This window comes from Carcharhinus amblyrhynchos, chromosome 5, assembly GCF_965287045.1.
Source record: "Carcharhinus amblyrhynchos chromosome 5, sCarAmb.v2.hapA, whole genome shotgun sequence".
NCBI classification, from domain to species: Eukaryota; Metazoa; Chordata; class Chondrichthyes; order Carcharhiniformes; family Carcharhinidae; genus Carcharhinus; species Carcharhinus amblyrhynchos.
Window position 1 is genome coordinate 103,193,342 of NC_137328.1, and position 14,389 is coordinate 103,207,730.

Consider the following 14,389-nt stretch of genomic DNA (forward strand, 5'->3'; position numbering starts at 1 on the left):
ACAACAGCTCTGGACCCTCCATTTAAAAAATGTTCCACAGACATCCAAGCGATTCTCCATTTTGAAACATTCTTGCATTGTCCTACCTGCCTCAGCAGCACCTACTTCTCCTGGTGAGGCTGCATGTTATCTAGTGCTGCAGACCCACGCACGGGTGCTGCTATGTCACAATCCCGCCCACTGCCCTTGTGGAGGTGGGATAGATTCAGCACAGAAACAGCAACTCAGATGAGGCAGGTGTGAGATGCCTGTGCTTGAGGCATGTGCAACAGCAAACTTGTATTCAGCCACAATCTGTAATTTCATAGCCTGACATACCCCTCACTCTACCACTGCCATCAATCCATGGGATCAAGCCTGGCTCAGTGAGGAGTGCACAAGTACATTTCAGGAGCAGAACCAGGCATACTTAAAAATGACATGTCAACTTGATGAAGTTAAAATACCAGACTACTTGCATGCCAAACAGTGGGGTAAGCAGCATGCAATAGATAAAACTAAAAAAATCCAACATTCAAGATTTAAGCTCTGCAGTTCTACCACATTCAGTTGTGAATGGTGGTGGACAATTAAAATTAAAGTTTACTTACCAGTCACAAGTAAGGCTTATATTAACACTGCAATGAAGTTAGTGTGAAATTCCCCTAAATTAGTTAAATGACTAATTAGAGGAGAGGTTCCACAAATAACCCATCCTCAAAGATTGCAGAGTTCAGCACATATGTGCAAAAGACAACACTGGCACCTACCCAGCAATGTGGAAAATTGCTCAGGTTGTGTCCTGTACAGAAAAAACAGGACAAATCCAATCCAGCCAATTACCACTCCATCAGTCTACTCTTGATCAGCAAAGTGATGGAAGAGTTGGCCAACAGTGCTATTAGCAATAACCTGCTCTCTGATACTCAGCTTGAGTTAGAATCATTGAATTATAGAACGCTACAGTGCAGAAAGAGGCCCTCCAGCCCATTGAGTCTGCACCAATCACAATCCCACACAGGCCCTACCCCACATCCCTGCACATTTATCTGCTAATCCCTCTAACCTACTCATCCCAGGACACTAAGGGGCCATTTTAGCATGGCCAATCAACCTAACCCGCACATCTTTATATGGGGGGGGGGGGGGCGGGTGGTGGTGGTGGTGGTGGTGGGCGGGGGTGCAGTTTAGAACGGAGTTGAGGAGGAACTTCTCAAAAAACTATTTTTATTAATGATCTGGATGAGGGTATAGTTGGGTGGATTAGTAAATTTGCTGATGACACCAAAATTGGAGGTGTGGTAGATTGTGAGGAAGGGTGTCATAGTCTGCAGGGAGACTTAGATAGGTTGCAGAGCTGGGCCGAGAGGTGGCGGATGGAATTTAATGCGGAGAAGTGTGAGGTAATTCACTTTGGTAGGAGCAACAGATGTGTCGAGTATAGGGCTAACGGGAGGACTTTGAATAGTGTGGATGAACAGAGGGATCTAGGTGTGTGTGTACATAGATCCCTGAAAGTTGGGAATCAAGTAGATAAGGTTGTTAAGAAGGCGTACGGTGTCTTGGCGTTTATTGGTAGGGGGATTGAATTTAGGAGTCGCAGTGTAATGTTGCAACTGTACACTACTCTAGTGCGGCCGCACTTGGAGTACTGTGTGCAGTTCTGGTCCCCGCATTACAAGAAGGATGTGGAGGCGTTGGAGAGGGTGCAGAGGAGGTTTACTAGGATGTTGCCTGGTATGGTGGGGAGGTCCTATGAGGAGAGACTGAGGGATTTAGGGTTGTTTTCGTTGGAAAGAAGGCAGCTAAGAGGGGATCTTATTGAAACATATAAGATGATTAGAGGTTTAGATAGGGATAGCCTTTTTCCTCGGATGGAGAAAGCTAGCACGAGGGGGCATGGCTTTAAATTAAGGGGGGGTAGCTACAGGACGGATGTCAGGGGTAGGTTCTTTACCCAGCGGGTGGTGAGGGATTGGAATGCCCTGCCTGCTGCAGTTGTAAATGCGTCTAGTTTGGGGGCGTTTAAGAGATCTCTGGATAGGTTTATGGACGAAAAGGGATTGGTATAGGCTAGTGGGTCATTGTTTTTGTAACTGGTCGGCGCAACATCGTGGGCCGAAGGGCCTGTTCTGCGCTGTAATGTTCTATGTTCTATGTTCTTCACTCAAAGGGTGGTAAATCTCTGGAATTCTCTACCCATTGAAGTGGTGGAGGCTACCTCGCTAAATATATTTAAGTCACGGGTAGATAGGTTTTTGACAGACAAGGGAATTAAGGGTTATGGGGAGAGGGCGGGAAAGTGGAACTGATCCACTTCAGAGCAGCCATGATCTTATTGAATGGCAGGGCAGGCTCGAAGGGCTAGATGGCCTACTCCTGCTCCTATTTCTTATGTTCTTTTGATTGTGGGACTAAATCGGAACACCCGGAGGAAACCCACGCAGACACAAGGAGAATGTGCAAGATCCAAAACAGACAGTGACCCGAGCCAGGAACTGAACCCTGGTCCCTGGAGCTGTGAAGCAGCAGTGCTAACCACTGTGCTACTGTGCCACCCCAGTTCTGTCAGGGTCACTCAGCTCCAGGCCCCATTACATCCTTGGTCCAAAAACAGACAAACAAGCTGAAGTGAAGAGACGAGTGACTGCCCTTGACATCAAAACAGCACTTAAACAAGTGTGGTAATACTGAAGCAGTTCATGCCCATATGAAACAAGCCCTGGACCAATTCAGGCTTAGACTGGCTGATAAGTGGCAAGCAACAGTTGCATTACACAGGTGTCAGACAATGACCATTGTCCCTTGACATTCAATGGAATTACCATTGCTGAATCCCCCATTATTAACATCCTGGCAGTTACCATTGACCAGAAACTGGACTGGACCAACTATATAAATACTGTGGCTACAGGAGCAGATCAGAGGCTGGGAAGTTTGCAACAAGTAACTTACCTGCTCATTGGCCAAAGCCTGATCATCATCTCAAGTCACAAATGGAATGGAATACTCTCCACTTGCCTGGATGAGTGCAGATCTAATGACTCAAGAAGTTCAACACCATCCAGGACAAAGCTATCTGCTTGCCTGGCACCCCATTCATCATCTTCAGTGTTCACTCTCTCCACCACAGTGACAGCAGTGTGTACCATCTATAAGATGCACTGCAGAAACCCATCAAGGCTCCTTCAACAGCACCCTCCAAACCCACCACCTCTTACTACCTAGAAGGACAAGGGCAGCAGACACATGGGAAAGCCACCTTCAAGATTGCCTCCAAACCACAAATCATCCTGACTTGGAACTATCATCACTATTCCTTCCCTATGGCCATGTCAAAATCCTGGAACTCTCTTCCTAATAGGGTTGCTGGCGTACCTGCAACACATGGACTGCAGGGTTCAAGGCAGCAGTTCGCCACCATTAGTTCAAAGGCAATTCGAAATGGGCAATAAATGCTGCCCTGGTCAACTGTGCCCATATCCCGTGAAAGAATACAGTCAAGGCTAATTGAATTTTGGATTACAGCTAGTCTCAGAACACAAAGACAGATATGGGAGGTTAGAACAGAACCTGCAGTTGAGAGAATCAGAGAAGGTAAATTAATCAAGAGTCTGTACAGGTATGCTGTTTGGATGTCAACCATTTCCCAAAACTTTGGATACAATACGGTTGCTGCTGAAAGCAACTTGAGGGCTGAATCGATTGAATAAGAAAGTGATTGAGATTGGGCGAGAACTAGAGACTGAGTTAAAGAACTTTGGAAATGCAATATAGAGTGCATAGGGTGATGCAAGTCCTCGCTGTCTTGGAGGTTGTAGCTTTGTTTTACCCACAGAAGTGAAATGTATCTTTATTTGAAGTTCCATTGGCCTGTTAATTAATGCTGGAATTACGTTAATAAATTGTTACAGTAAAAAGTGAAATCTTGTCCTCAGTTGGGAAATGCATTCATTTTTAAAAACAGTTATGATTGCTAATGGAATTTTAACAATAGTGAAGAAGTATTAAACAGACTCAATATCGGCTTTCAATTCAGTAAAACAGACCGTAGCTTATGGATCGAATGTAAACATAAATCTTAAGTCTAACCCATGTGCTAACTACTGGTGACAAGAATGGTAGAAGTTATAGCATCAAAACCCTGGACAACCATGAAACCCAATCCTGCCCTCAAGTGAAATCTGCACAAAGGAAATTTTGGAAAGAACTGCTGGATGGCAACTAGGAGTTGAATATTGACCAAATTTCCCCTCCCTTCCCCAAAATTGCCAAGGCCAATTAAATCAACCACAATCCTGCAGCTAACTCAATATCTGAGGATTAAATCTGGTATGTTTTGGATTTCTTATTCACTGCTTGAATTAAATGCTCCAGTTAAGTATGGAATAATGGTTAACTGTCCTTTTCTTTTTAGGATTCAAATAAATATTTGGAACATGGGTTCAAATCCCACCGAGACAGCTGGTAGAATTTGAACCATATTAATAAAATCTGGAATTAAAAGATTTTCTCAGAGACTATCAAATGACGTAAAAACCCATTCATTTCACTAATGCCCTCTGAGGAAGGAAATCTGCCATCCTTACCTGGTCTGGCCGACATGTGACTCCAGACCCACAGCAATGTGGTGAACTCGTAACTGCCTTCTGCAATGGTCTAACAAGCTACTCAATTCACAGGCAATTGGGATGGGCATCAAACAGTGGCCTTGTCAGTGACACCCACATCCCATGAAAGTGTAAAGAAAAAATTACAATTTATGTTAATTCTTCTCTTTAAAAAACATGCCTTAAATAATTTTAAAATTTTAATAGGCTTGAAAATTAATTATTCAGTTCAATCTTTGCATTATGTAAGTACATTACTGATTCCTTACATGACAGCACAAGATTGCTGTCAAAAGAGATGTTGTCATTATTCTTCACAACTGACCTTAAAATTATATTGCTTACTGGTGACACAATTAGACAGAAAATTTGGAGGATTCAAAATAAATACCAATTATTTTAGAGCAAAGAGACATGAAGTAAAATGTCATAAGATATACTCTAAATATTACCCTATCATAACTGTGGGCCAAATCTCCTTGGGCAAGAAAACAGCAATTGGGGCCTTCAAACCAGCTCAATTCAGAGCTCATGTATGGTTATTCCTTCATAGGGTTTTCTCTTTGCACCACCTACTAGGTTCCTGATGCAAAGGTAAAAATGCTACGCAGTGCAGTTATGGATAATTAATCCTCAATAGATACTGATCAAGCCTTAAGGGGTAATTTTCATGTTTTAGACTGTCGAGAATTGTCAGAGACATACTGCAAAGGTGCAAAATCACAGCTGTCATTCTAGAGTCTGTACAACTTTATTGTGTATCAAAAGAAATAATAAATTCTGATGCTATGCTTCAATTCCTTTTCTGGTTTTATTGCAGGTACACATTCTACCCTTCCTTTCACATGAACATGGCACACAAATGGCAGAGCTTATTGGGATTAAGTGGGAAAGTGTACTTACCACTTGTAAGCAAGTGGCAATCAACAGTCACCAAGAAATCAAATAGGCAATTCAAAAGAATCATCTCTACCCAGAGTGATGAGAATGTGGAACTTGCTACCAAAATGAATGGCTGAGGTGAATAGTGCAGATGCATTTAAGAGGAAACAAGATAAACATGTGAGGAAAGAAGGGAACAGAGGGTTGTGTTGATAGCTAGATAAGGAAGGATGGGAGAATGCTTGGAATGGAGCATTGATGCTGGCATGAAGTGGTTGAGCCATATGGCCTGGTTCTGCACTGTATCTTCTATGTAACTGGCCAAATAATATCAAGTAATCCAAAAACCCAATGCGGCTGGAACCTAATGTTACAGTTTTCTGCATTGCTGTCCCATTCCAGAACTAAACACTGGAGAAAACTGAATAGTTGAAAGGGAGTTATGAACATAAAAGATTCTTTTAGATTTCTGAAACACATTTAAAAGAAAGACAGCCATTTTCAGTAGCAGCAACATTGTGTAATGTCCTATCAAGTGTTTACAAATAATTTATTAACAGACCATTCTGATTTTAAACTCTGATACAGTATCTCCAAAAACCATTGATTTAAAGAACATCTTCCTCCATGGTTATCTTTGCAACTCAAACACTGAAAGACTAAGCTCTTAAATTGGAGACCCAAGCTAAATTCCGGTAGATGCAAGGAATTAATTCTGCTAACAATGGCTAGATCATCTAGAAAAAAGGGGAGTAAAATGGGAAACTTATCCCAAGAGCGATCACTTGGTCATTTTTCAAACCACATTTTAGCAGGTTCACCAAGAAATGACAGTATGATTATCTCACTCATTCAATGCTGGCTTAGATTAGTTACTAAATTCTGTACAGTGTTAGGTGCCTTTTGTTTACTTTCTTTTAAACACCTTTATAGCATTTTTAAGTTAAAGGTTTATTTATTAGTCACAAATAAAGCTTACAATAACACTGCAATGAAGTTACTGTGAAATTCACATTAACTAACAGATTTAAAAATCTCCACAGGATTTCGACATGGTCTAGAGAAGCCAAATATCACAGAACTGCTATAGGGCAGAAGGCGGCCAATCGGCCCATCATGTCTGCAAAATATTAGCAAAAGATAGATAAAACAGGCAGCACCAGTTAATTGTTGGTCCATCATTAACAACCCAATTCCACACAAAACAAATTGGGCACAATTTAAAAATGAGCAACTCAATCAAATGGCTTCCATTTTGAAAACTCTTATTCCTAAAGCCATTCGGAATATCCACGCAAACTTTCCATCACATATCAAACTGTACATAAAGAATATTATAAACCTAATAATTATGGTTCAAATATAAACATGTCAACATCCTGTAGATCCATTTAATAGAAATTCAGCATGTACTTTTTACACAATGTAGTGAATGCTGAACTTAATCCAGTTCAGATTTCCTGGTCAAATATCTGTTCACTAATCCATAGCAGGAAAAAAAATAAGAAAACTGATCCAAATCAAATATATATGTGAAATTCTGCAGCTTTTCTCGAAATAAATATACTATATATAAAACTCTTGGTACATTGAAGTGTTGTCACTCCCTTTCTGTAGCTTCTAGACAGGAATATTTCTTGATTTGGTCACATGATATAAGTACCATCTTTTAAAAACTTCACAGCTTCCATTTGCTGTGTCATAGTCAGGATGTCCTGGAAACCTGTACTCAGTCCCGACATATGCTGGAAGTAAGACTCCTTCTCCACCTGAATAGACAAGTTGTTTACACCAACATCTTTTAAAGCAGCTGTCACCTAATTGGAACACAAACAAAGTAGTGATATGATTCACAAATGCAGACTGTAATAATTCTTTCAAGGCATCTGCTATACAATTTGCATTTACCTCAAAAAAATCTCAAAACTAATGTTTATCGTTTAGTAAGAGATCTCAGGTTAAAGTCCAACAGGTTTATTTGGAATCATGAGTTTTTGGAATGTTACTCCTTCATCAGGTGAGAAGTCACCTGGCCACATACCTGATGAAGGAACAGCACTCCGAAAGCTCGTGATTCCAAACAAACCTATTGGACTTTAACCTGATGTGAGACTTCTTACTGTGCCCACCCCAATCTCACAACGGCATCTCCAGTCTATGTTTATAGTTTAAACCACTTTTATCGGAAAATTGAAGAGATGCCACATATTTATTCTCAAGATATGGGTGATGCTGCCAGAGTTGGATTACTGAAGTGGTGTTGGACCTGACCATCTGAAGACAAGATGACGAGGGATGGAGAGCTGTGGAGAAGAGCTCTTTGCCTCTGAAGGCTTACTTGGAACTGTAACAGCTTCATTTTGTCATTGCATTCTGTCACTACCATATTACAAAAACTTTACAGGATGCTTTGTAAAAAAAATGAATGATTTTCAAAAGAATCCTTTATGGCCATAGCACTAAGCAAGTGGAATAAAATACCTAAGAGGGTACTGAGGCAGTTAGTGTGTTTCCGACAGTGTTGGGACTAATCAAATGGACTGCAGTTTAACTTTCTTTTGAAAAAAAGAGTCCTCTACTTTCTCATGCATTCATTAGACATTAACACAATATGGCACATGGGACTGCACAGTGGTTAGTATTACTGCCTCGGTGCCTGGTTTGATTCTGATCTTGTGTGACTGTCTGTGTAGAGTTTGCACTTTCTCCCTCTGACTGCGTGGGTTTCCTCTGGGTGCTCTGGTTTCCTCCCACAATCCAAAGATGTGGAGGGTAGGTGGATTGCCCATAATAAATGCATGGGGTTACGGGGATAAGATGAAGGGAAGGGTCTGGGTGGGATGCTTGTTTGGAGGGCTGGTACAGACATGATGGGCTGAATGGCCTCTTTCAGTACTATAGGGATTCTATGATTCTTATTAGATATGTCATTAGATTAACAAGTTTGCATTTACATAACAGTAGGTCTGTGAAAGTAGCAAATTTGAGTAGATAATATTAAGCTCATATTAAGAGCATGGAAGTAGAAATGCATAGGACAAATCAGCACTATACCTGCTGTATAATTCGCTGTTCCACAACATCTGGCATGACCTGAACATGCAGCGTTCCTGCTATTACACTGGCTGAGTGGCGCCAGAAATGAGGATCCCGATAAGATAGAACACCCTCAATCTTTTGGATCTGAAATTATTTATAACGTTCAAAAAACAATTTTACTTTTTTCTTTTAAATAGATTCAGAGTCTTTTGAAATGTTAAAAACCTTTGAATATACTAATAGAAATTGACACAGATGGTAATCATTTGACCCATCTTATCTGCAAATTCTTCACTGCAACAATTTCAAACTGATTATATTTCCCTGCTCTATCTCCGCGGCCTTGTTTTTATTTCAAATATTTATCAACATTTTCCTTAAATGCTGCCCTGCTTTTTGCCTCAATTACACTCTGGCAAAATAAACTCATGCTCCTACAATCTCTACATTTTATGCTGACTTGTCTATGTCCTCATCTTTTATTGCATGCTTCATATTTTGTTAAACACTCCCTTCATGCCATCAGGACATTTTAGTAACAGCTACTTGCATAGATGTAGTTCCTTCATTGCAGAAAAAGTCAAAGCAGTGTACGATAGCGTACTCAAGAAAAAAAGAATGCTGAATCAAAGGCCATGTTACGAGAGGTAAAACATGTTAAAAAAAAAGTGGGTTTTAAGGGCCTATAAAAGGAGAGAGATGCAGAGGTTTAGGAAGGAAATTCCAATACATAACCAAGGTGGCTGAAAGTATGACTGTGAATCTGGGACAAAGTGATGAAGACAACACAGTCATAAGCGCATTGAAGCCAAAGAGGGATTTACATGCTATTTTGACAATTTTAAATTGGAGATGCTGGGAACCAATGTCAGCACCTGCATACAGACCATAATCATACAAGGAGAGTTATACCAAAAGATATGGGCTTCTCTTGAACTGTATTAGAGCAAGTCCTTTTGGAGAAGGTAAGTACGGAGATGGAAGAGGACTTAACCATATATAGTTGGCCTTTCCAATATTTGTTTCTCACCTTCTCCAGAGGGTAAGAGGCCTGGAGATTACAACTATTGAATTTTGTTGATATGTAATAACTAATTCCATGAATCATTTCTGAAAAACTTCAAACATACTTCCATGTAACTAATTTCAATGTGAACCACAGGTACTATTTCTTCCTGCCCCAAATATTTTCACCTACTCTGTAACGTCCTTCACCTATACTGGCATCTTGTTGAATAACACCTCAATTTTGAAATTGTTTTTTTAAATCTATCCATGGCCATGCATCTATGTAACCACCTCCAACATCCCCATCTAGCCCTATGCCTTTGAATTCCCTCCTTACACCTCTTTTTCTTTCCTCCTTTATGACACTATTTAGACATCTGCCTTAGAGTCACCTTTTGAGGCTTGGTTTTTTTTGTTTGATAATGGTTCTGTGAAGTGTCTTGGGACATTTTCCTATGTCGAAGATGCTATATAAATCAAGTTGTTGTTGGCACCATGAAGACAACATACAGCTTGATTTACAATTATCAAAGAAAAGGCTATTTACTCTCCCACTCTCTGCTTTCCAGAGTTCCGCAGGAATATGCTCTTTCCGAGTTACTGTCCAGTCCATAGTAGTCTAATATACATGCCTATTGGACAACTTTGATTAACTTGGGAACTTAACATCAATTCCACTGATGATCATTTGCTCTCTCCTCCTATAACCCTATGTCCTGAATGGTTTATTGCTGGCTTGGGTGACCCCAGGGAAGGAGGGGAACAATATATTGTGGAGGACGTGTATGCAAGAAACATTAACATTGGATGAAAGGGTTACTAATCTTTAAAAAAATTCTCTTACAGGTTGCCTCAGCAAGGACCAACCTTGCTGTTTTAGAAGTGATCTGCTTATAATAATGCTGAGATCAGCAATATTAACAGTCCTGGATGCAGAACCAAATCTTCATTTTAATATTCTCATCTGTGCATTCAAATCCTTCAATGATCTCGCCCTTCAATTCTCCCCTAACTTTACAATCCTGAGGTTTTGGTGCTCCTCCAGTTCTGGACTCTTGAGCACCTCTGATTTTAATCATGCCAACTTTGGTAGCCTAAGGCCTAAAGCTCTGGGATTGCCTCCTTTCACCTTTCTCTCCACTTTGAAGATGCAGCTTAAAACTTAACTCTTTGACTAAGCTTTTGGCCATCCTCCCCAATAGCTCCTTGTATGACTTGGTGCTAGATTACCTTTGAAGTGCCTTGGAATGTTTCTCTATGTTAAAGGATCTACATGAATGCAAACTGCTACGTTCCAGTGCTCTTAGCAGGTTTTGAGGTCTTCATGCTGTTTCCTTTAGAAAAATGTTTGGGCTACAGTCTGGAACATGGTCTAATGTATAATATGATGGCTCGTGTTTTAGGACGAAGAAAATCTATGTTATATGTTGAAGTGACGATAACTTTAAGAGGTTTCTCTAGGAATTCATTTCTGGTAAAACATCTGGTTGCCAGCAAATGATCATGTGACCAAGTTGCTCAGGAGATTTGGGGAGACGTGACGTTACAGTGGTTAACACTGCTGCCTCACAGCGCCAGAGACCCAGGTTCAATCCCAGACTTGGGTGACTGTATGGAGTTTGCATGTTCTCCCCATGGGTTTCCTCCGGCTGTTCCAGTTTCCTCCCAGTCCAAAGATGTGCAGGTTAAATGGATTGGCCATGCTAAACTGCCACTTTGTGTCCCAAAATGAGTAATTAGGGGGATTAGCAGGGTAAATACATGGGGTTATGGGGATAGGGTGGAGGGTGGGCTCTGTCAAAGGGTCAATGTGGATATGATGAGCTGATTGGCCTCCTTCTGCACTGTAGGGATTCTGTAATTAACAACAAAATAGCATAGGGTCAACAGGAAATTAATTATGGGTGAGTAGATTGTGAGTGTGGCTCTAGTTTTAAGTAGGGTTTTTAAAGAACAATCTGACTGAAGAGCATGGATTATTTCTTTCCAGTAGAATTCCAGTGCAATTCTGTATGCTGGCTAAAGAGTTTAAACCTCTTGTTAACTGAAGAACTCTTAACAGAGAGTTGGATTTCTAGGGACAGCCAAGGGAAGGGAGATGATTTCTAGGAACAAGACTCCAGAATTATAGAATAAAACTAGAAGAGATCTGATCTGAAGTGGTTACGCTCAAGATGCTAGCTATGCATGCATTCAATTGGGAATCTGTAACAATGGGATGATTGTAGAAGGAATCTCAACTCTAGCATGGACCTTCAAAGCAATACTCAGATCAAGTGGTTAGTCTTCCTGAGTTTGCCAAGTATCTGAATTGACTTTTGGGGATTTAAGTTAAATATGCATAGAAATTTGAGTCAGGGAGTCTGGTTTAGAAAAGTACAAGGAATGCAGTTATTTTAAGTACTTTAGCATAACGATAGCATGGTAGCACAGTAGTTAGTGCTGCTTCTTCACAGCTCCAGGAACTTGGGTTCGATTCCCGGCTTGGGTCACAGTCTGTGTGGAATTTGCACATTCTTCTCTTATCTCCATGGGTTTCCTCCCACAGTCCAAAGATGTGCGGGTTAGGTTGATTGGCCATGCTAAGAAATTGTCCCTTAGTGTCCTGGGATGCGTAGGTTAGAGGGATTAGTGGGTATAATATGTAGGGATATGGGGGTAGGGCCTGGGTGGGAGTGTGTTTGGTGCAGACTTGATGGGCCAAAGGGCCTCTTTCGGCACTGTAGGGTTCTATGATTCTATGAACTGACCATTTTGAATAGAGTGCAGTAATGAATACTTGTGTTCTTTGAAGTTTGTGCAGTAAAATCCTTTTAATTTAAAACCGTGAACCTTGCGGTTTCATTCATTTAGTCAACACCTAGATTTTTGTATTCTTAAAAAAATATAAATACTTACTGGACTCTCATGATATCATAACAACAAAGTATAGATCATGGTGATTTATAGGGTATAATTCTCCTTTTGTGTCATAGTCACAGATTTTGTTTGACTTCTGTGAAACCCTTCTGATGTTGTACTAAGTTGAAGGGGTGATATAAATACAAGCTACTGTTTCTGAGACTGCAGAAGTATTGAAGTTGACGATCATTCAAACCAATCTAAACTACCACCTTGGCTAGCAGCAATTTGCCATCTTCTAGTCACAGGCTGGCTACCTGGGAAGTTGCAGTATGGATTATTACAACTGAAGTTTCTAAACAGATACCCGTCTAAAACAAAATCTTATAATGTTTCACAGTGGTAATGTTATCAAAATTTTACTTTTAAAAAGATGTTCAGGATTTTAGGTTATTTAATATAAAAAACAAAAACTGGAAGCAGGAGTAGGCCATTTGGCCCTTTAAACCTGCTCTGTCATTCATTTTGATCATGGCTGATCATCAAATTCAATATCCTGATCCCTCCTTTCTCCCATGTCCCTTGATCTATTTAGCTCCAAAAGCAATATCTAATTTCTTCTTGAAATCAAACAAGGTTTTGGCCATACAATCACTTTGAGGAAGCTATCTTTTTTTTTAAAATTCTTTCATGGAATGCAGGTGTGTCTGACAGGGCAACCATCTGTCCCCCATCTCCAAATGCCCTTGAATTGAGTGGTTTACTGGGCCATATCAAAGGGAGTCAACCACACTTCTGTGGGCCTGGAGTCATTTAAAGGCTACGATAGCAGATTTCTTTCCCTAAAGGATATTAGTGAATCAGATGAGTTTTTACAACAAATCGATGTCGAGACTAGGTTTTGAATTCAAGATTTTTAATTAACCGAATTTAAATTTCACAAGCTGCCATGGACCTGTTTCCCCAGAGCATTCGCCTGGTCCAGTAATGTTACTACTATGCAACCACTTCATCTTAAATAATTATATATTAATACCTACATTCTCAAAGAGAAATTATGGATCTATAGTTTAAAAAAGAGACCATAACGATGTATTTAAAAATACTTTAAGAAATTAGAATAATTACAAGCAAAAGTCTAAAAATCAACAAAGAACATTCCTTCGGCACCAAATTAGGACTTGCCTGGTGCAATAAATACTGACTCAGTAAGAGCATTCAAAATGAAATTAGACTAATTCTTGATTCAGAAGTGTACAGGAATTTAGGTTTAAAGTAGGAATCAGATTAAAAATAAATGGCCAGCTTAAGTTCTGAACCAACATTTGGATGACTGGACAACCTACAGCGGTGAGTAGGTTTCTCACTCTTGGTTTGTACATCCATTTATGAAAATGTGAAACAATTAATAACAGTCCAATTACAAGACTGCCTACAGCTTCCTTTACAAAAATCTCTACATGCAGTAGAACACAGCTGTGTAATTTGGCAACACTACCTCATTATTACATGCAGTCATACCGCAGTACCTTTTAATCACTTTCAATGTCACATTAGCACATACGACATTTTATGGAAAATAAATCAAACATTTTCGGTAATTAGACGCTCCAGTGTAAATAGGTTCTGACCTTATTTAGGGCATTACTAAGTTGTTTTTCATGCTCTGGTGGCGTCCGTAGCAGTAGTAATTGACAGGCATCTTTCATAAGTGGGATGACACTTAGAAATATTAACACAGCGATGAAGAGAGAGCAAATAGGATCAGCAATCAGCCATCCAAACTGACGAATGAGAAGAGATGAGATGATCACTCCAATACTGCCCAGTGTATCTGCCAGCACATGCAGAAATACACCTGCAACAGAAAATGTACTTTCAGAAAGGAACGCACAGGAAAGGAAAAGACCACCAAAGACTATTTTGATGGTCGAATATCTAGGAAACAAATCATAAGACGCCTCTCTATCCCCCTTTCAGCTGTTTGCTTTGTTATTTAACTACCTTCAATCTGCTGATACAAAGAGTCC

The 14,389-nt window shown here is 40.2% G+C and overlaps 1 protein-coding gene across 1 annotated transcript in view; it reads right to left on the reverse strand.

The window, feature by feature from the left end:
* Window positions 1-5,376: 5,376 nt before the first annotated feature.
* Window positions 5,377-14,389, reverse strand: part of slc30a5 (solute carrier family 30 member 5) — a 48,966-nt gene continuing 39,953 nt past the window's right edge. The window contains exons 14-16 of the mRNA XM_080189357.1: window positions 13,991-14,217; window positions 8,526-8,654; window positions 5,377-7,288 (exon numbers count right to left, since the gene is read on the reverse strand). Of these exons, the coding sequence (XP_080045483.1) occupies window positions 7,118-7,288; window positions 8,526-8,654; window positions 13,991-14,217 (527 nt within the window). The 3' untranslated portion in view covers window positions 5,377-7,117. The remainder of the gene's footprint in view (window positions 7,289-8,525; window positions 8,655-13,990; window positions 14,218-14,389) is intronic.